Source organism: Tasmannia lanceolata, unplaced genomic scaffold (assembly GCF_043159265.1).
Source record: "Tasmannia lanceolata isolate RefF3 unplaced genomic scaffold, GAP_Taslan_0.1 ptg000029l, whole genome shotgun sequence".
In the NCBI taxonomy this organism is placed as follows: Eukaryota; Viridiplantae; Streptophyta; class Magnoliopsida; order Canellales; family Winteraceae; genus Tasmannia; species Tasmannia lanceolata.
In genome coordinates, this window is record NW_027518706.1 from 9,929,158 (window position 1) to 9,950,302 (window position 21,145).

At 38.0% G+C, this 21,145-nt stretch overlaps 1 protein-coding gene across 3 annotated transcripts; it reads left to right on the forward strand.

Annotated features, from left to right (window-relative positions):
• The first annotated feature begins 1,582 nt into the window (after positions 1-1,582).
• On the forward strand, positions 1,583-18,669 carry LOC143859323 (D-tagatose-1,6-bisphosphate aldolase subunit). Of its 3 annotated transcripts, none has more exons than XM_077370049.1 (6): positions 1,583-1,676; positions 1,712-1,984; positions 14,031-14,131; positions 15,534-15,647; positions 15,729-15,830; positions 18,346-18,669. In XM_077370049.1, the coding sequence occupies exons 2-6, from the start codon at positions 1,747-1,749 to the stop codon at positions 18,514-18,516; spliced, it is 726 nt and encodes a 241-aa protein (XP_077226164.1). In that variant the 5' UTR covers positions 1,583-1,676; positions 1,712-1,746; the 3' UTR covers positions 18,517-18,669. The 3 variants fall into 3 exon arrangements, with proteins under 3 accessions (XP_077226164.1, XP_077226165.1, XP_077226163.1); XM_077370050.1 differs by having other exon boundaries at positions 15,537-15,647; XM_077370048.1 differs by having other exon boundaries at positions 15,534-15,830.
• The last annotated feature ends 2,476 nt before the right edge of the window (positions 18,670-21,145 follow it).

The window sequence follows — 21,145 nt, forward strand, 5'->3', positions numbered from 1 at the left end:
TGGGAAAAAAAACTCCCTGGAAGTATCCCGGTAAAATAAAAATCCCATGTTTGGTTGACCGGACTATGGTAGGAAAAAAAATCCCGGTAAAATAAAAATCGGTTGCTTGAACTGTTGGGAAGAAAAAAGTTCTTCTTTTGGTTATTTTGGTTCCTCGGATTTCGTGCGGGATTATTTTGGTTCCTGGGATTTCTTTTTCCAGCTTTGGGTTTCGTGCAGGGTTATTTTGGTTTGTGGGATTCTTTTTTGCCCACTATATAACTAGCAACCAAACGTGGGTTTCCTGCGGAAATTCCACAAAAGTCCCAAGAACCAAAAAAATTCTGGCATCCTTGATGAATATAAACTAAACAGTAGAATTTAAAATTCCGGAAAATTGAGAGATGTGAATCAAACAATAGAAAATCTTTTCATGAAAAAATATATTTTTTTAAAGAAATTTTTAAGAAGAAAATATTTTCCTAGGAAAACCTTTTTGCCCATCCAACTTCTCGTAGGTTTATTGAGCAAATGAGATGTGACTATGTCCTTTCTTCCTTACATAGCTCTTCTTTTTCCAAAAATGCTGATAGAAAAGTTACCAAAGAAAGCATTTAAATGAAACGTATTGGGCCCCACTTCTGCCTAGTATATATTTGTGATCAGATCCATTGATCCCAACTGCAGGCATAATTCTAACCAAAATCATGTGTCGGTCCATAATGTTCTACTAGATCAACGATCTAGATTTCACATACCTGCTCTTACACCTAAAAATTGCCTTTACCCATTGACCGTGAAAGTGACATCCGGCTTCGTCGTTAAGACAAAAAAGTAGCAGCCACAAATAAATACTTCCCAGAAAAATATTAGGCAGTTGTTTTTTCACCCCCGTGTAGGATAATGCGCTCCCCCTATCACGTGCTTTGCCGTCAAAAAAGTGTTAATAAACCCCCTTTTAACGTGAATTGTGGACAGGCTTAAGGCTTTTTGACCGTCAAGTCACGTTAAAAAGAGGGTGTATTATCCTGTAGGGGCGAAAAAATCATCTTCCTTAAGGCTCTGTTCACTTGCATTCCTGGGAAAGCAAATCTCTGAAAAACAGCCTCTATTTTCCTTGACAAGACTTTGACAAGACAGAATTCTGGTGTTCACTTGCTTTCCTGAGAAAGTAACAAGCTTAGGTAGAAAATATCAAATAATGACATGGAAATTGCTAAAAATAATGTGGAAATATCTCTTTTCTCACAAGTGTGGGGCATCAAATCCCACTATTTTGGTCAGATTTGCTTTCCCGAAAAAACTAGTGAAATAGAGTGGGCAAGCAGTTTCTCAGGAAACCTTTTCCTGCACAGTTCCTGCGCACGTGAATAGGCGCGGAAAATCTTTTCCTACACAGTTTATCTGGATTTCTTTTCCTAATGCCACGTCAGATTTTCAGGAAACCTTTTCTTTTCCTTTCCCCGGAAAACAAGTGAATAGAAAGCCTGCCTTACAAGTGGGTGTATTATCCTACAGAGGGGTGAAAAAATCGTCTCCCTAAATATAAAAGTCTTTGCATTGAACGATTTAAAATAAGTCTAAGTCCTATTTTAGGACAAGACGACCAAATCGCCTGCCACGTTGTCACCGAACCAAGCCCTTTCTCCCCTAACCATTTCATTTTTTTTAGCTCCAAAATTAAAGTCCCCAAATATTCTCTCTCTCTCTCTCTTCTAATTCTCTCTCTCTCTCTCTCTCTTCTAATTCTCTCTCTCTCTCTCTCTAATGGCGGAATCTACAGTAGCTTCTCTATGTTATTACCCTTCCTTCCCATCTTTCACAACATCCTCCTCTTCTTCTTCTCGCTCTAAACGAAACCCTAATCTTTCCTTTTCTTCTCCTCGCCCTTTTTCTCGTCTTGTCCGCACCAGCGCCAAAGATTCCGACGGAAGCGATTTTTCCGGCGAAGATCCATTCGGATTCTTTCCGTGGGATTACTCATCAAATTCCCAACCTAGTGGTGGTAAGTGCATTTAATCATCAATAAATTTCTTCATTCCATTTCTTACTTTCTCAATTTCGTTTCTCCTTTTTCTTTTAATTTCTTTGTTTCTCTTCCCTATTTAGGGTTTTTTGTTATCTCTACTTCAGTTTGTACTGATTTCTCTCTCTCTCTCTCTCTCTCTCTCTCTATATATATATATATATATATATATATATATATATATATATATATATATATATATATATATATGAGAAAAGGGTTCCTAAGGGTGCCCTCATATAGCTTATATGAGGTGGCTCTTTAAAAACATAGGGGCCCCACATTGTTAGGATGATCCGAAGCATTCATTTGAAAGGACACATCATAGATATGGTGTGTACAAAAAATCAGCTCCATTGGATCATCCTAACCCCTCCAAAAGTGGGGGCAAAAATGGATAGACACATTTTGTCCACAAATCTGCCCATTTTTGCCCCCACTTTTGGAGGGGTTAGGATGATCCAATGGAGCTGATTTTTTGTACACACCCTATCTATGATGTGGCCTTTCAAATGAATGCTTCAGATCATCCTAACAATGTGGGGCCCCTATGTTTTTAAAGAGCCACCGCAGCTAAGCTTAGCTGAGGGCACCCGCAGGAACTGCAAGCTCTATATATATATATTTCAAATTTGTGAGGAATTGGCGATTGGATTAGGTTAAGATTCTGTATCATCTTTTTTTCTTTTTTCTTTTTAAAGATGACCATATATTACTAATGATGAAAATTACAAGCCAGGGACAAGTTGTCACCATCAAGTATTACATCAGAAGCATAGAACAACAAAAATAATACATCCAAAACTACCCATTAACATCCTCCAAATGAAAGTCGGGTATGATTATAGCGGTCGATTCCAAGAATGCCCCCTCTTTTGCCAATTGATCAGCTAGGTTATTTGCCGACCTCCTTCGATGGGAAATTTGGGGGCAAATCATACGAATCCGGTCCCTAATTTCTGCAATAATTCTGTGAAGTTCCCATGGTCCCGGAGATACATTCTTTGCCCATGCAACCACATTCGTAGAATCGCCCTCAATTATTAATGGACCCAAATTGTTTCCTGAATACCACCGAAGGCCGAAGCAAAGAGCCCTCGCTTCCGCTTCATTTGCATCGCATATACCAGCCGGACCTGAGAAGGTCATCCTAATTTGCCCTCTAGAATCTCTAATCACCCCTCCAATGGCAGCTCTCCTAGGATTCCCAAAGGAACTTCCATCAAAATTCATCTTCATCCATCCCACAGGCGGTGTTATCCATTTTGGTGTGACTTTTGGCTTTATCTTTCTTTCCCAAATTACAGCGCTCCAATTGCGTAAAATTTCACCAGTTCCGTAAGTCAGACCCTTTTTGTTTCTCACCCATGGAATTAATTCGATTTTCATTGATAAAGTGACTCTCTCCACCGACAGAGCTTTTTCCTCGAATATGTGACTGTTTCTTTCCTTCCAAATGCTCCAAACGATAGCATATGGAAGCGCATTCCATAATGCTTGCCCAGTTTCCCCAAAGCAGCCACCATACCAATTTACTAAAATCCTATTTATCTTTTTAGGGCAGACCCATGCCACACCAAAAGTTCTCATTGCATTATGCCATACCTGATAAGAGAATGGTCAATGAAGAAGCAAGTGATCAAGTGATTCCTCCTCCTTCAAACAGAGAATGCACCTACTTGGTATTTGAAAGCTCCTCCTCTTCAATCGGTCTTGAGTATTTATACATCTGTGCGCCACTGTCCATGCAAATGCTACTATCCTCGGTGGAATAGTAGATGTCCAAATTTTAGCTCGACGAGAGACACTCATATTCCCCTCGTTCATAACAGCAAAGAACGATTTAACTGAAAAAGCTCCTTCAGATTCAAGTGTCCAAATTCTCTCGTCATCTTGAAAAGGAGAACAGTAGCACGATTGTAACACACTTAGAAGTGCCGCCAGACTATCCGCTTCTTCATCTTTCAAATCCCTCCGCATTCAAATATCCCAGAAACCATTCCCAACTTCAGCGCCCCTCACCAAGTAATCTGAAATCTTTGCATCGATGTTTGAAGCGATTCGGAATAACTCCGGATAAGAGAAGCACAGTTGTGTGTCACCCACCCACAAATCTTTCCAAAAGCGCACATCAGTCCCCTTTCCAACTTTAAATCGGACAAAAGGATCAAAATTCAATCGAGTTGAGCAAATCGATTTCCACGCTCTAGATCCTTTTCCACTAGTAGGAGATTTAGCATTCCAATGACCCCATTCACGACCATATTTGCTCCCGATAACCTCATGTCAAAGAGAATTCTTTTCCTCACCATATCTCCATAACCATTTCCCTAGCAAAGATTTATTCCGCAATATGATCTTACCAATTCCTAATCCTCCACGCTTCTTTAATTTGGTGACCTTTTTCCAATTGAGAAGATGTTTCAACTTAGAATCTTTTCCCTCCCCTTCCCAAAGGAAATCCCTCTGCCACTTTTCAATTCTTTGTGCAACTTTAGCCAGCACTTTGTACAACGACATGAAGTACACCGGCATATTTGCAAGAGCCGCCTTGATTAGAGTAATTCTCCCCCCAAAAGAGATATAATTTTTCTTCCATGTTGATAGCTTTCTTTCGATTCTCTCTATCACCGGGTCCCACTGAGACTGAGAAGGAATTCCATAGCCTAATGGAAGACCAAGATAAGATATTGGCAACTTACCTTCATTACAGCCAATCGATTCAGCATAATAACAAATCTTGCTCTGATCAACATTTATACCTGCCAAGACACTCTTTGAGAGATTGATTTTTAAGCCGGAAGCAATTTCGAACCAGCTGAATATCTTTTTGATATTATCGACATATTCTTTCCGGTCCTCAAGGAATATCAGCGTATCATCTGCAAATTGCAAATGACTAACAGATTGCGATAATCTACCTGGAGATAATCCTTTAAAATATCCCATTGCTTCAGCCTTAGTTATCAAGAGACTTAGAGCCTCCACCACCATAATAAACAAATACGGTGAGAGAGGGTCCCCTTGTCTCAACCCTCTTTCGCTCTTGGAAAAACCTTCAGCTGACCCATTAATGAGAATAGAGAAAGAAGCAGAACTGTAACAAGCTTTCATCCACTGTCGCCACTTTAATCCAAAGCCCATTTTTTCCTGTATAAACTCCAAAACCGACCAGTCCACATGGTCATATGCTTTCTCAATATCGATCTTTAAAATCAATCCCTTTTGCCCCCCCCCCCCCCCCTAATAGAATCAAGGACTTCATTCGCTATCAATACTCCGTCCAGAATCTGTCTTTTATCAACGAACGCACCTTGGAATTGTGATATAACATCCCCCATTACAACTTTCAACCTCCAGGCCAAGATCTTTGAGATAATTTTGGAAACACTGTGAATTAAGCTTATTGGTCTGAAATCTTTCATCCCAATAACCCCATCCTTTTCGGTATCAGTGTGATGAAGGTAGTATTTGCCTCCTTATTCAGAATTCCCCGCTCGTGGAGCTCATGAACAAAGGCCATAACATCTGTCTTGATAATCCCCCAATAAGCTTGATAAAAACCCATAGGAAAACCGTCAGGTCCTGGCGCTTTGTCTTTATTCATTGAAAATATAGCACCTTTCACCTCTTCCTCCGTGAATGATCTTTCTAATACCTCAAATTGCACTTGGGATAAAGATCGGAAATGCAGCCCCGCCAGTTTAGGCCTCCACGGATGTTCCGGATGTTCCTTACGATATAACTTCGAGAAAAACCCTGTTAAGATATTCTTGATTTGCTCTTTATCCTCCACCAAAGCCTCCCCCTCCTTGATACAATTAATTGAATTGATTCTCCGCCTCGCATTTGCCATCCTGTGAAAGAATTTTGAATTATTGTCTCCTTCCTTAAGCCACAGAGCTCTCGATTTTTGACGCCACTGAAATTCTTTCCTTCTTAATATCTCCTCATGTTCCTCCACGAGAGCCAATCTCTCCATTTTCTCATACACATCCAGAGCAACAGATTCTTCTTTTCTATCTAGAATTTGAATGCAAGTGCATACCTCTTCCTTTTTGAACCTTTTAGAAACCGCTTCATCCTTTACCCAGTCCCGGATCTTTAATTTAAGCAACTTTAGTTTTTTACAGAGAATAAAACCTTGCCAGCCCTCCACCCGTAATTCCGACCACCACGCTGCAATTTTCTCCTCAAAATCCTGAGATTGACATAGTGATAAATCAAAGCGAAAAGGTTTTGACCCTCCGTAATAGTCAGAAATTTCCAATAGTATAGGATTGTGATCCGACGTTGTTCTAGGTAAAGCTCTTTGGAGTATACAAGGAAAAGCCTCATCCCACTCCTTAGAAATGAGGATTCTGTCAATTCTGCTCAAAATCAGTGAGTCCCTCTTGTTTGTCCACGTATACCGCGCACCCTCCAAAGGAAGATCAGTAAGCTGATTATCGAGAATAAAACTGGAAAGGTTCCTCATGCTAGTTGTTATTCTCCCCGGCCTATTCTTATCCCTTGGGAACCTTATTGTGTTGAAGTCCCCTCCCACAATCCACGGTCCAAGCCATTTATTTCTGATCTCCCTTAATTCCTCCCACAGAGCTCTTCTCTCTCTTGCCTTAGCCGGTCCATACACTGAAGTTATCATCCCTCTTTTCGTCCATCCAGGATAGGTAAACACAATAGATATTGAAAATTGTTCAATACTTACCTCCGCCACCTGCATCAGATTGCTTTTCCAAATTAGTAGGATCCCACCCGCATTTCCTTGAGCTTCTTTTGCGACCCATGCTCGATTATATCTCCTGCATAATTTATTGATGAAGTTCTTCGAAATCCTCCTACTTTTCGACTCTATTATTGCTATCAAATCCAATTTACGACTCTGAACTATCTCTTTCACCGCGCGCTTCTTCTTCTCCGCGGCCTATTATTGCTATCAAATCCAATTTACGATTTTGTAACATCTTTGAATTCAAATTCTAAGGAATTTTAATTTTTGATGATTTTGTGCAGATTTGTGAGGGAAGAAGTAAACCAAGTTGTAGAGTATGCATGTGAGAATATCAAATGTTTGTTATTTTAGAATGGGCAGTGATAAATTCACACCCTTCTATGATGAATTCACCCACTATTTTTCAAAATGGATTGCACAGCCCCATACCATAGGATGATCGAAACCGTCCATTTGATGGGCCATAATGTAAATAGGTTGTGCCCTAAAATCATTACCATTGGATGATTCTAACCCTCCGATCTAAAGAGGGATTCACATTATGGAAACTTCTATAGATCGGATGGTTGGGATCATCCAATGGAAATGATTTTTGGGGTGCAAGCTATTTACTTTGTGGCCCATCAAATGGACGGTTTGGATCATCCGATGGTGTGGTTTGTGCCGTCCATTTTGAAAAGTAGGGGGTGAATTTATCACCCTTAGAATATGTATTTTTCTTGAGGGCAACATTTCAGACTTACAATTTATTTGAAGAGGAAATGTGGCATAATGTTGTGTGTTCATCATGTGAATTCTGCACTTTCCCCCCGGCGCCATGTAAATGCCATCCAATTGATTGGGCTTATTATTCTTCTGAACAGTCTAGTCCAGTTTCAAAGTTTTGGATTTGTTGTCTATTGGAAATTGCATTTCATGATCTGAAACATTTAATGAGTTGCGTTTTTCTTGATAGTAACACTCTGTTATTTTTGTTTCAATTGAAAATCCAATTCGCCGGATGGTTATTGCACACCAAGAGATGGCCTATGGATTAGGTGATTCAGATTGATGAGAGGGTCCACCAATTGGATGATACAAGGTTAAAATTATATGACATTTTCACCATAGTTGCCAGAAACTCCTTGGGGAGGTGGGAAACGCGTTTCGGGAACGTTTATAAAACATGGAAAAAATTGGGGAAACATTTCTGAAATGTCTGGGAAATATATGGGAAACTTATGTGAAACATGTGTGAAACACATGAAAAACCTATGTGAAATACATGAAAAATGTACGTGAAACACATAGAAAATGCATGTAAAACATGTGAAAACCATTTGTGAAACATACGAAAAACATTTTGTAGAAATAATACCAAATAAATTGTGGAATACATATTAAAAAGGAAAAAAATGGTATATAGTATAAAAATAGAAACGAGTAAAAAAATATGTTATGGAAGAAAAAAGTTAGGTGCACTCCTCTCACATATTTCTCTCGTGTTTCCCTTGTATTTCATCTGTTTTTCCCCTGACATCTTTCTATCGTTTTCTATAACGTTTCTAATGCGTTTCTTAGGCATTTGTCAACGCGTCTCTCATATAATTTTCTATTGCTTCTCCATTTCTTGTTTTCCCTTTTTTTTTCCCTCCCGCTTCCCACTTTCCTTTCACGTTTTGCTTCCTGAATTTGTTTCCCAACTTGGTAACTATGGTTTTCACATATTGTGTTTCGCTATGTAATATTTCATCCTATTTTTTATGTGGGTTCAGGCGGGAGCTATGTCAGAAAGGATTTATAGGTCTGTCACTGCGGTGAAGTACACGGAGAGGAGGTGATTTATTCTTATATCGGGCTGAAATGTTGTTTGTAGGCCCAAGTGACGAATGATCTTGCTGTTTTAAGGATTCAATAGTGGATCAACCTAAATTAGGAAGGAGGGGTTGTTATTTTCTTGATAGAAGCTCAATTTTTGTGTGTCTTTGTGGGTGCTCTCAAATCCGGGACTGGATACAGAGGAAAATGACATTTTAGATACATGTATGATACTCAAGGTGTTAGAGTGAGGGCGAGGGACCGAACGGAACGACTCAACCGATAGGGGCGCTGTCCGGCTTGCTTGGCTTATTTGACAGCCTTCCTCTTATAGATTCTCGATCAGAATGGTGTATATAGTTTTCACTCTGAGGAGGTTATTTTGTCCTTTAGTGTTGTACTTTCTTTGTTTCTACATATTCTTGAGGGTACTTAGATCTGTATAGATTTTTGATAGGGGCTGATTATTAATTTCTCTCAATACCGTAAACCCAAACTTGGTGACAGAAGTTATACACATGAAAATCAAAACTCTCTAATAATCTGGTTTATCATGTTACCATAACCTCAGTCTAGGTTATCCTGCTTTTCTAATCTTTAGCGTGCAAACATGATCAGTTGAAAGAATGAATACAAGTACAGATTAGGTTTGCAATTGAGAATTATGTTCTCAATTTTTCCGCAATTTTCTCTCTATTATGTTATATTATCGATGTGACCATGTTCGTGATTATATCAATGGATCTATTATAGAAAAGAAGGGTTTTATATCAGCATTTGAAGGATTTTTGGTACATGCGATCAGATTTGTAGCGACTACTTGTCTGAAACTCACAAAAGATCAGTGTTTGTTAAAACCAGTGGTTTTAGAGTTCTTTGTTGAATTTTTGTTAAAACCCGTGGTGTTCTAGAGATCTGTGTTGAATTTTTTTGGTAAGGGAGTTGGTTTTCTATTTGTTTTGCCTCAATGGACATTGAATTTGGTGGTGGCTTCTTCTTCTTCTTCTTCTTGTGTGTGGTGTTTTAGGGGGGGGGGGGGGGGGGGGGGGGGGAGACATTCATCTGAGGAAAACATGTGTCAGTGTTACCATCACAGGATAAACTATTATTGAATCTATCTTTTAATCGTATCTGGGAGCTGACAGGCCTGCTATGATCTTTCTTTTTCTACAATTGTTTGATTTGATAGCAAATCACAACTAGAAGAATTGTTGAAAATTGTAGCCTTTTATTTTGAACATCAATCAGGAATTAATCTATCCAAAGTGCTATACAAACACAACCATAATAACCAAAGTCGTAAAAAATCAGTACAGATCGTATGCAAAATATCCAGATCATCTAGTCTAAAATGTCTCATATAGTCATATGAGATTTTATATGGCGCACAGCAGTGAAGTCCATATAGGCGGTACCGCCCTTGATATATATATTTTTTTGAGTGGTAACAGATTTCATTAAAGGAAAGGGGAAGACTGAGGAAGTCCGCCCAGAAGGTACAAAGAAAATGCAAAAATAATCAATACAAAACAGCCCACAAAAACCGTTGATATTTAATCAATACCAGTGTAGGCGGTACCGCCATTGATATTTGATCCAACAGCAGCTCACTTTTTAAGAGGCTGCTGTTGGATCAAATATCAGGGGTACTTATGTCGTACCGCCTACACTGGACTTCACGTATGTGCACCATATAATATCTCGTCTCATATAGATACCATATAATTTCTCGTCTCACACACACACCCCGGATTGGTTTGGGGGTTCCAATGTAGATAAAGTTTACTATTATTATTATTTTTTTGGGGGTGGGGTTGGATTCAAAGGAGGGTGGCGTAGTTAGGTGAAGGTTGGGGTTCTGAGAAAAGGGGATGGGATGATGCGGTAGAAACAATAAGAAAAACACAAAGAAAAAGAATGAGGGACTGGTGAGTGAGAGGAGAAGAAAAGAAAGGCAAGAGGAAGAGAAGGGGAAAGGAGATGTAGAAGAAGAATAGGAGAGAGAGAGAGAGAGAGAGAGAGAGAGAGAGAGAGAGAGAGGGGATGGGGAGGTGCCGTCCATGATCACCACCCTCTGGTCGTGTGGAATCCAACAAGGAGGAGAGGAAGGGGGGCTCTGCTCCACTTCATGGGGTTTTCCTCTTCAAAAAATGTGTTTTATTGTTGGGAGAAGCAAGAATGAAGGATCGCTACTCAGCATGGGGAATCGCGATTCGGAAATAGGAATCTTCTCGATTCCCCAATTTTTGGGAATCCCGTTTCGGAAACGTGGGAAATGCGATTCCCACTCTATGGGAAGTAATTACTATTTTTATTGTCCATTTACTTAAGATTTATTGCGTGTAAACAAGGGAATACCCCCCATTTGAAGCTATTAAAAATAGTTTCAAGACCCAAATCTAAAAGGATAAAAAGTCAACTTTCCAGTTCTAGTACAAAATTCAAAAAAACGGGTCGGGTCAAAATCTTACCTTCCAAACGATGGGGTATTTTTCCAATTTGAAACATTTATAAATTCTATCATGTCCAACCATTATTAAATCTCAAAAGTCCGGTAAAAAATCTCATAATTTGGTTTCTAAATTTTTTTCATCTTATCAGGCACTAGTCAACAGATGGGTCAACATAGGCATTTCAGCTGATAGTGATTTTCCTTTAAGTAAATGTTGGATCTTTTAATAAAGTGTTTTTTTTTTTAATATTTGGTTCATATAATTATTTCTTATATTTTTTAGTAATTTTTTATTTTTTTAATATTTTTTTAAACATTTAACTATTAAAAAATTCTCCGACCCTTCATGCTTCCCGCTTCCCACTTCCCACCTTCCTAAGAGCCTTTGTTTCCCGCTCTGGCAACCTTGGGGAGAACTAGAGGAGGTTAAATAGGTTTAGGGGATAGGGTTTGGGAATTAATTTGCGGGCCATGGGAGATGAGCTATGAGAGGTGGGTATCTGGACATCCCCCCACATCTAGGCCCAATAAAGCATAAAGACATAATAAATAATGGTTTGACTAAAATAAAAGGATGCATAAAATGAAGCAAGTTAACTAAAATTAAATCACATCAGGGTCAATACAACACAGCCATCGAGTCTGTAGATGCATAGACCAGTCCCCTCTCAACCAAGCATTATAACCTATGAAGCATGGGTACGGGTATGACACGACATGGGTACGTAATTTTCCAAAAAAAACCGGGTGTGGGTATATTCGGGTACACTGAATATAATAATATATTTTAATATTTTATTATATATTTATAAAAATTAAAAATAATAATTGGAGAGCAATCAAATAATAATAAGATCACCAAAATGGAAAATTCTAATATTACTCTTCATTTCATAAGTGATTAAGTTCCATATTTCATAACATGAGGAATCAATACATCATTTATTAGAAAAAAAGTCTGTCGCCAGTGTTGACCAATGTGTTGACCAGATGAATAATTTTTAGAGACCAAATTATGAGAGTTTTTATACCGAGCTTTTGGGATTTAATAATGTTTAGACGTGATAGATTTTATGAATTTTATTTGAAAAATACCCCACCGTTTGGAAGTTACGAAAGTTAAAATTTTGACCCGACCCTCTTTCTTCGAATTTTGTACTAGAACAGGAGAGTTGACTTTTTCTCCTTTTAGATTTGGGTCTTGAAACTATTTTTAATAAATCCAAATGGGGCGTATTCTGTTATTTACATGTAAATCTTAAGTACATACTTAAATGGTTTACATGTAAATACTAAGTACAGGAGATGAGAGAGAAGAAGCAGGAAGGATTTACACCAGATGAGAGAAGCAGGATGTGTCGGGTACGTGTGGGTGCACACCCGACACGCACCCAACAACCAAAATTGGGTTTTTTTTCCTTTCTAAATATGGGTACGTACCCAGGACGTACCCAGGGCGTACCCGCACCCAATACGTGTCGGGTACAGGTACGGAAGCCCCGGGAGAGTACCCGTGCTTCCTAGATTATAACACAATAGCTGCCTCTGCAGTGAACACCTGTGAATCAAAACACAGTTGTTTGCATGACAGTACCACATTCGAGCAATCGAATACCGGATGACCTATTCAGGACCTCAAGACAGTAGGTGAAGATTTGCTTCAAATGTCGAAGTCTGTAAGAGCTGGGGTGTAGGTGCGCTCATTTGATTCAATTCTGTGAAACAACCAGTTACTCTAGAAGCTTAAGCCATTGGAGATGGCGTTATTTAATCTTTTATCCTTTAACACTCCCCCACACATGTGGCCCCTCTTTTTAGGGTTGGCCTACAAGTGGCACATGTGGCCCCTCTTTTGAGTTGGCCATTACATGCGAATTTTTTTAACATCAAGGAGTTTTGAACCAAGGACCTTTGCTGTGATACCATGTGAAACAACCAATTACTCCAAAAGCTTAAGCCGTTGGAGATGGCGTTGTTTAATCTTTTATACTTTAACAGCATCATACTGACACCAAGAAGTTGGCATGTAAGCAGTTCATTTTCCCCAAGTTAAATGCTAGCGTGAGACTCAAATTAAATGAGGTGCATGTTAACAAAGAAAAATAAGGATTGTCAACCAAAAAGGGGAAAAATGAACAAGATGAAATCAGAAAACCGAAGTAGTTTAGGAAGAGAGAGATATAACATAGGTTAAATGAAAAGGATTGGAAACGCAGAATAGAGAGTATTGGAAGGATTGAAGGTTACGTAAGAAGAAGAGATTCTAGAGTTTCAAGAGATCAAATCTCGTCCTTTGTTATGTGATCTTGATCAGATGCTTTGATACCATGTAAAAAATTCTTATAATCATAAGATTTTATTGCATTTTATTTGAGAAGAGATGAGAAGACGAGAAGAATCATGTGTGGAGAAATTTCTTTTCTATTCTTGATTGTGATTTGAGTATAACAATGACTTATATACACTGATATATCAAATGATCAAAACACCCTTAATGAGGGGAAGTCTACCAAGCTAGATACGAGAAAGTCCTGCAAATAATTCCAACAGCATCCACCATTGATTGTTGGAACTTAGTCCAAAAAATTTATGACCATCATGCCATGGAATGTGAACTGTTGGCATTTTCTCCATTTTGAGCCATCATTTATAGGCCATCAATTTGATTGCACTGATACAATGCTAGACCATCATGCCATGGAATGTGAACTGTTGGCATTTTCTGCATTTCGACCAGTCATTTATAGGCCATCAATTTAGTGGCTAGTGTCTTCCCATTTGTGTAATTTTTAGCTGAACAATTCATGTTGGTACCAACTCATTGTCGGGGTCCCACTTGCCTGAATATGTGCCACATCTCAAAGTGGAGGCGCTTTACCCTGTATGTATGTAGTATCTTTACTAATAGGATTAATTTTATTGAATGTTCTCTAAATCTGAAAAAATGATGAAATATTCTTTTGCACATTCTCATCATCATCATTGTAATTAGTTCAAGCCTTTCTTTCCAACTCAAGGAGACTTATAAGATACCGTTGATGTAGCTATCCAGTGGGTGCCTGGGGACAGAGTTACAATTTTTACTGCGGATGGGCTCCTTCAGATAGGAGGCTCCTTGGTCCCTCGCCGAATTCCTACTTCAGATGTAAGGCTTTTCTTCTAATTTAAAGCACTGGTTTAAGATCATTTCTTCCAACGAACAATTTTCTGCTCAATACTTAACTCTGTTGTTAGTTTGTGGTCATTTCATTTTATCTTCCTCGACGACTAACATTAATGCAAATATTTTAATGCAATTCTCAAACCAGTTCTTGCAAAATGTGATAGTTTTATTGTTACTTGCAACATATTGTAGTCTTTTTTTATGAAAGATTGTCATACTTCATGTGCAACATTCAAATGAAAGAAGAAAATCGAGCCTACATATTTGTCTTGGTTGTTTTAGTTTAAGGATTCTATCACAAGTCTTATCTAGGCATATTTTAGGATGTTTATTAAATTTTACTGAAGTCAAAGGAAGAGGCACCTATCATTTGAATTGTTGCAGAGGGGTTAAAGTAATAGAAAACCATGACTTTATAGCTTATATTTACTGTGTTTTTTGGTATATATATATATATATATATATATATATAGAGAGAGAGAGAGAGAGAGAGAGAGAGAGAAAACTGTTGGTGCGCTTAAGCTCACCATTTTTTTGGTGCGCTTAAGTTGTTATAACGCCTCCCATTCGTTTAAATGTTTGGGTCCCGCTGGGTCCCGCCTAAGCACACCAATGGGAGGCGTTTTAACAACTTAAGCGCACCAAAAAAATGGTGCGCTTAAGCTCACCAACAGTTTTCTCATATATATATATATATATATATATATATATATATATATATATATATATATAGAGAGAGAGAGAGAGAGAGAGAGAGTCCTAAAATTCAATTTTGATAGGTCATTTTTAATGCTGAGTGATTCAACGCGACTTTGTCTGTTGTTGGTGTATAATTTTTTAAAAGTCTTAAAAGCCCTACATTTTGGGGACTTTGGTTTGCATTTGATGTATATCAAGATGGGTTGTTAGTTCGGTCAAATCTCTTAGGGTAACAAAACCAAGGGTTTTAATTACTTTATGGATTGAAGTTTGATTTGTAGAGGTATACAGAGTTACAGACTCCTTTTGCTGGAAAATATAGTAGTTTATGGTATGGGAATTAGATGGTTTCTTCTTCAGTATGATGCCTGAGAGTCTTCCTGTGGACTGATTTAACAAACCTCATACAGTGTGATGCTACCAAATCGGTTAAGTATAATGATTTCAAATAAGACGAGATCTATGCTCACTTTGAAAATATCACCTTTTGAAAAATCTTAAGATTGTTCAAAGTTCAATTATAGTTCTTTTTCCTGAATTTTTTCGTATCAATTTGGTACTAGAGCAGATTATCTTATGCATTACTTGGTACGTTCTAGTTTTTATTTGATTATTGTTTTGGTTGCTGGATTTATAAATTAATGATGATGGTGCTTTTCAATAATACATGCTCTATGTATACAAGAAGCAAGGAAAAGGAAAGGCATCTCAAAGAGTCCAGCGTTTTCAGGAGAGAGATTACATGGATCCAGATCAGGGTCTTTGTCTAGGTGCACTCTTTGATATTGCAGCAACAAACGTAAGAAATTCTTTCTTGTGTGGAGACATTTCTAGACTTTGTAGACATTTTGGCGGCATGACTAAGAAAATTTATTCTCAGGGACTTGATATGGGTAGAAGATTGTGCATCTTCGGGTTTTGCCGTTCCATCGAGATGCTAAGTGATGTCGTCGAAGACACAGTCATAGAGCATGGTGGAGAGGTATATCATTGCATGTTAACAATTTAGATTACCACATTGTAGAATCACTTCAATTGTTTCCAATGTGATGGCTATAGAATATTGTACAGCCTGATTTTTTGTTTTTCATTCATTAAATATTTGATAAAATATTGTAGGACCTTTACATCAGGTCTTCTAGAGAAGTTATTTGCGCATATTAGGTCTACAATGGAAAAATGCGTTGCTTGAAATAGCTTATTGTTGGGGTCATTTTCGAATTCCAGCCACTGATGGAAAGTTCCAACTCATTGAAAATAGGTTATCATTTTAAATTACTGTGATTTTTGCTTCACGATAGGTTTCTGCGGCATTGGGATCATAGTCCATTGCGATATTGCCTTTTGCATTAGTTGCCTGATGATACCTGCACACATCAGCAAAACCCAAGTATCGCATACCTCTATTTTAAAAAAAAATTTGCTTACCAATGTGGTTGTTTTATGTCTGAACAGTACAGTGTACTTCATTTTCCCTGTTTCTTATAATTAATGATACTGTACAGAGTTATTCTAATATAAAATTTATATAACTTTACATTAAGGGGTACTGTGATTATTTTCTTCAATTCTAATGCTATAATGGACGTCGCACTGTTATATGATATACTACCTTGTCTTAGCTTAATAGAAAATGATTGATATAAAGTTGTACCATTATGCTATGTTGCAAGGTTACACTGTTTTGATCTGTGCACAGCCATTGTAAGTATTAGACACTTGTTTAACATTGCTTTTAGCCGCTTAAAAGTACGAATTATATCTATGTTCCAGAAAGAAAGGAGTTTGTATGCGTGTTTCAAGTATGATGCAGGTATGAACTATTTCCATACCTGTATGTTGAGATTGATGCGACCATTTCTGTGGTATATTCCTTGATATAGTTGACTATTCTCATCAACTATATGGACTAGTAATTCTGCATCCCCAAATCATTGGAGAACAAAACAATGAGTTCTAACCATTAAAAATAAATAAATAAATAAAAATAAAATGAAGAGTTCTAATTATTTATATTTTTATTATAAGTTATTAACCAGCAAAATATTGGTAACATAAAAGGTCATATGGAAATTAACAAAGAAACACTTCTAATAGATAAGGAAGCTAAAATATAAAGCTGTAACATCATAAAGTGTTTTTTTTTTTTTTTTCTGAATGGTAAAAATGCTTTTATTAAAAAAGAAAGAAGGGGCAAGGCCTACGACCGAGATTCTCATTATTGAGGAGAAAAAAGTACAAAAAAGGCAAGAGCAAAAGAAAGAACCATTCCTTCTCCTAAAACGATCTTCTCCTAACACCCAGCTACTCTCTAAATTACTCTTCTCAAGCGAAATCCTAAAAAAAAAAAGGGAAAAAAGAAAAGAAAAGAACCATCCCTTCTTACAGGGGAGTAAGTTGAACACCTCCAATCGGGTCTACCAACCCCCACCTGGGCTGGCCTATTTTCTTCACTATTAGCGGACCTTATGACATGCTAAAAAGATTCAAGAAACTGAATGTCTCCCACACGATCCTGAATTTCATCCGCCAAATGCGTGAATCTCTATGGGTGGGGGTGGCTCCCAAGCATCCACCTAATGACATTGAGGGAGTTCCCCTCCACCACCAACGAAGGCAGGGTGCTCTCATCAATAAGTCTTATACCTTGGAGGACTGCGCTTAGCCCAGCTTCATTCGAATCTCTTATCCAATAAGGTTAGAGAACACCCACTTGATACCACCCCTCTTGTCCTCAAGAAGACCACCAACCCCAATCGGCCCCGGCTTGTCGATCCATCAAAGTTTAACTTCTAGAGCCCCAGTCCAGGAGAATGTCATCTCTGGCAAGGGGAATCCTTTCGTTCACCACTAACACAAATCTCTCTCCATCGCCACCATAAATCAGAAATGGAAATGAACTTGAAGCAAGGGACAGATTTACCCCATAAAACTAAAGAGGAAGATGCTTTAATACATAAAGAAGCTTAAATATAAAGAAAAATATTAACCTCCCTTCTATGGTTTATGACTAGAGACAAAATCATTCGGTATTCCTAACCTTGCTAAAGAAAGCAGCCACGGTCAGAAAAGAGGTGCATTTATATAGTTTTACGCAGTTCATTTCAATCTGCATACCTGTGTCAGACTTGTGTGGAGTCTGCTACGCTACTTCTGGCTCCTCAAAGAAGTTGGTGCATTTATATAGTTTTTCACAGTTCATTTCAATCTGCATATCTGCAGACTTGTGTGGAGTCTGCTACTTCTGGCTCCTCAAAGAAGTTGGCATTTCCCTACAGCTGTTTATGAGATATATCTTAAATTGTTCTTCCTTACATCTTAGTTGTGTCAAAACAAGAACATAATCCATGAATTTATACACATGCCATCTTCACCGAAAATAGATACCATCTTGTTTTTTTAATGGATAGATGGAAAGTAAAAATATAGTCAGATAGTCAAAGAAACACTCTAAAAGCCATGAATTTTTTTCAGCAATTTGTTTCTTTCCATGCCAGGTTGTTGCTGCAGAGAAGGCGAGCGATGGAGGGCTGCAAGAAAAGTTAACCATGACTCTGGCAGTTCCGCTTCTGTGGGGTGTTCCTCCTGCTTCTGATACCCTCCATTTCGCTGTTCGAAGTGGCGGAGGGATCGTAGAAAAGGTTTACTGGCAGTGGGACTTTCTGTAAACTAAACTCCCCCTCTGTACATTTTCCTCTAATTTGTACATAATTTGTTGTAATTTCATCTCATCTCTTAATCCAGCCTTCATGTTGCTCCATGCTTATTTCTGTATGTATGTATGTATACAATGGATATTAATGCATTTTATTGATGGAAAACTCTTAACTGGTGAATATTTCTCCCAGCATTGTCAGGAATTACAAGTTTACAACTACATTAAATTTGGAGAGATGACCTCACTCCTTTTTTTTATGTAGTGTTGCACTGTTTTTAAAAGTTAAAACCTGTCATCTATTGTCGGCTATCACAGCTTGCCTGGAATTGTAACAGCCAATGAGAAGAGTGGTAATATCAAAACAAGGGAGTGCAGATAACATTTCACTAAATTTCTCAATTTGATGTGGCAAAGCTTGAGTGGAACTCCCTTTTAAAGGTTAATAGTTTTAATGAAGATGTAACTGGTCACAGCCCTTAACTTGCCAAACTTGTTAATGGCTCTGCCTTTAAATTACCACTAACTATTTCTTCATTTCAACTAAAAAGACTGAGGTAGAAGTTCTGAGAGTTGTGTTTGGGTCAGATCAAATTTAAGATAGACTGGTTTCATCTTCTGGGCCATTCAGGAACATATTAACAATCTTATGGGACAACATGAAAACTCTTCTCATGTATGCCTAAACATAAGGTCGTGCAAAAGCTAGGATGAACTCGTATTCTTTTTTAACCATCTAGTTCAGTTTGTAATTAGCTGCTGACCTTGGCTCAATTTGATCAGTTCCAAATGAATTCTTCTAAAATCTCAGAGGTTTTATGTAAGATAGTCTCATGCAACAATTAGAGGAATGAATATGGTTGAAATTGGCTCTGATAGAGACTATGAATAGAACATTAAGAGTATGCAGAAAAGGAGAAAGTCTGAACCCGTCTAGTTAGTGAGTGAATGCCTTTTATGATCGAACTGATTGCTTCTAGGGCAAAAAAAAAAAAACAAGGTAACCTCTTTTTCCTTGCTCGGTCAGTAAGGTCATGAAATATTTCAAACTATTTTTTTATCTCTTACCCTGAATATTGCATGGAAACAGATTCATCTTCGAATAATTTTTCCTTTTCAATAATGTTTTATTGGAGCTTCCCTCATTCCGCATAATGATATGAATCGAGTTCTACATTGTAACATTGCTTGCAAGCTTCCTCTTTGTGAGTGGATTTTCCTCTAAGAAAATTCTCTTGATCTAGAGCTACACTCAAATTCAAATGAAAATGAAAATCTCATCGTAAGTTATAAAAAAGAGAGGGAAATGACTTTACTTAGCAACCCCGTACAATGTGAAATGACAACATGAACGACATTTAGTAACAACAAAAGAACCTTCATCAAGGAGCAATAGGAGGGCTGACATGGTAAAGGGGATGCTCCTACATTAAGAATACTCCATTTCTTTCGACGTAAAAATGGATGCAAAATTTATTTTATGTTCATTTTTACAACATAAAAGAGATTTTTCGAAATAAACGGAGCCTAAAGTGAAAAGGGAACCCCCTTTTTGGTTCACGCGGTAAAATTGTAGGGGGATCTCCACATTTCTTTCGTTCTTGCTAGGTAAGCTGGGATCAAACTTACGACCTCAAAGTTGAGTAACAAAGCCCCAACCATTGAGCCACAGGCCCAAACCCATGATCTCCCTATTTTTGTTAGAGAGGGATAAATTTGAACAGTCTTGTCTGTTCATCTCTTCCACTTCTTTCTTCCTTCATCTTGGAAAATCTTTCTTCTAATGATTTCTCCGCTCCATTGTTTTCAATATAATATTCTTCTTATAATATTGCTTTTGAAAATTAAATAAATTATTTCAAGGCATTTTGCGGAAAGTTTGTTGCATGAGAGAGCGGCCACCTCATGAGAAATGCAAAATTTGTTAGAAAGTGAGCCTACATGGCTGCTCTATCATACAACAGACATTCTACGAAATGCCTTTTGCGATGGACCCTATGATTTTCTTGGTCACCGGTATGTTAGACTATGTTAGATTTGTGATATTATATTTGATTAAGGTGCTAGATTAAGCAACTAGGCTAAATGGGGTAATTAGGTTAGATTAATATGCTTCTATCTTTATCTCTTTCCACAATCAATGCTTATCTTTCTATGTTTATCCTCTGAGTGTTCTATATAAACACTCATTAGGCTCATTGTAATTCAATCAAAATTAGTAAAATCCTAATTTTTTTATGACATAGGGTATCCCTACCCCAATTTTTAGGTCGGACTATTCCCTACGGATGCACGCAATCACACATAAACCACGCACATCGGGTAAGCCCCCGGGGATTCGAACTCGCGTCAATGGGGAGCATACCCACTACTTTAAGCCAAAGAGCAACACCCATACGAGTTAGTAAAATCCTAAATTTATCATGGTATTAGAGTAACTGATCCCGTACTGACCACAAGACTAGTAATACAGTTCAGAGTGACCTTTCCGATTACATCGATCCCCAAGAAGGAGAAAGGCCATGGCGAGGTCAGCGTGTGTGACTCTGACGGTGGCTGGTGAAGTGGGTTGTCGTCATTTGATTCAGATCCAATACATACAAAGGGATAGTACATTTCTGCACCTTAGTTTCGTATTCGTA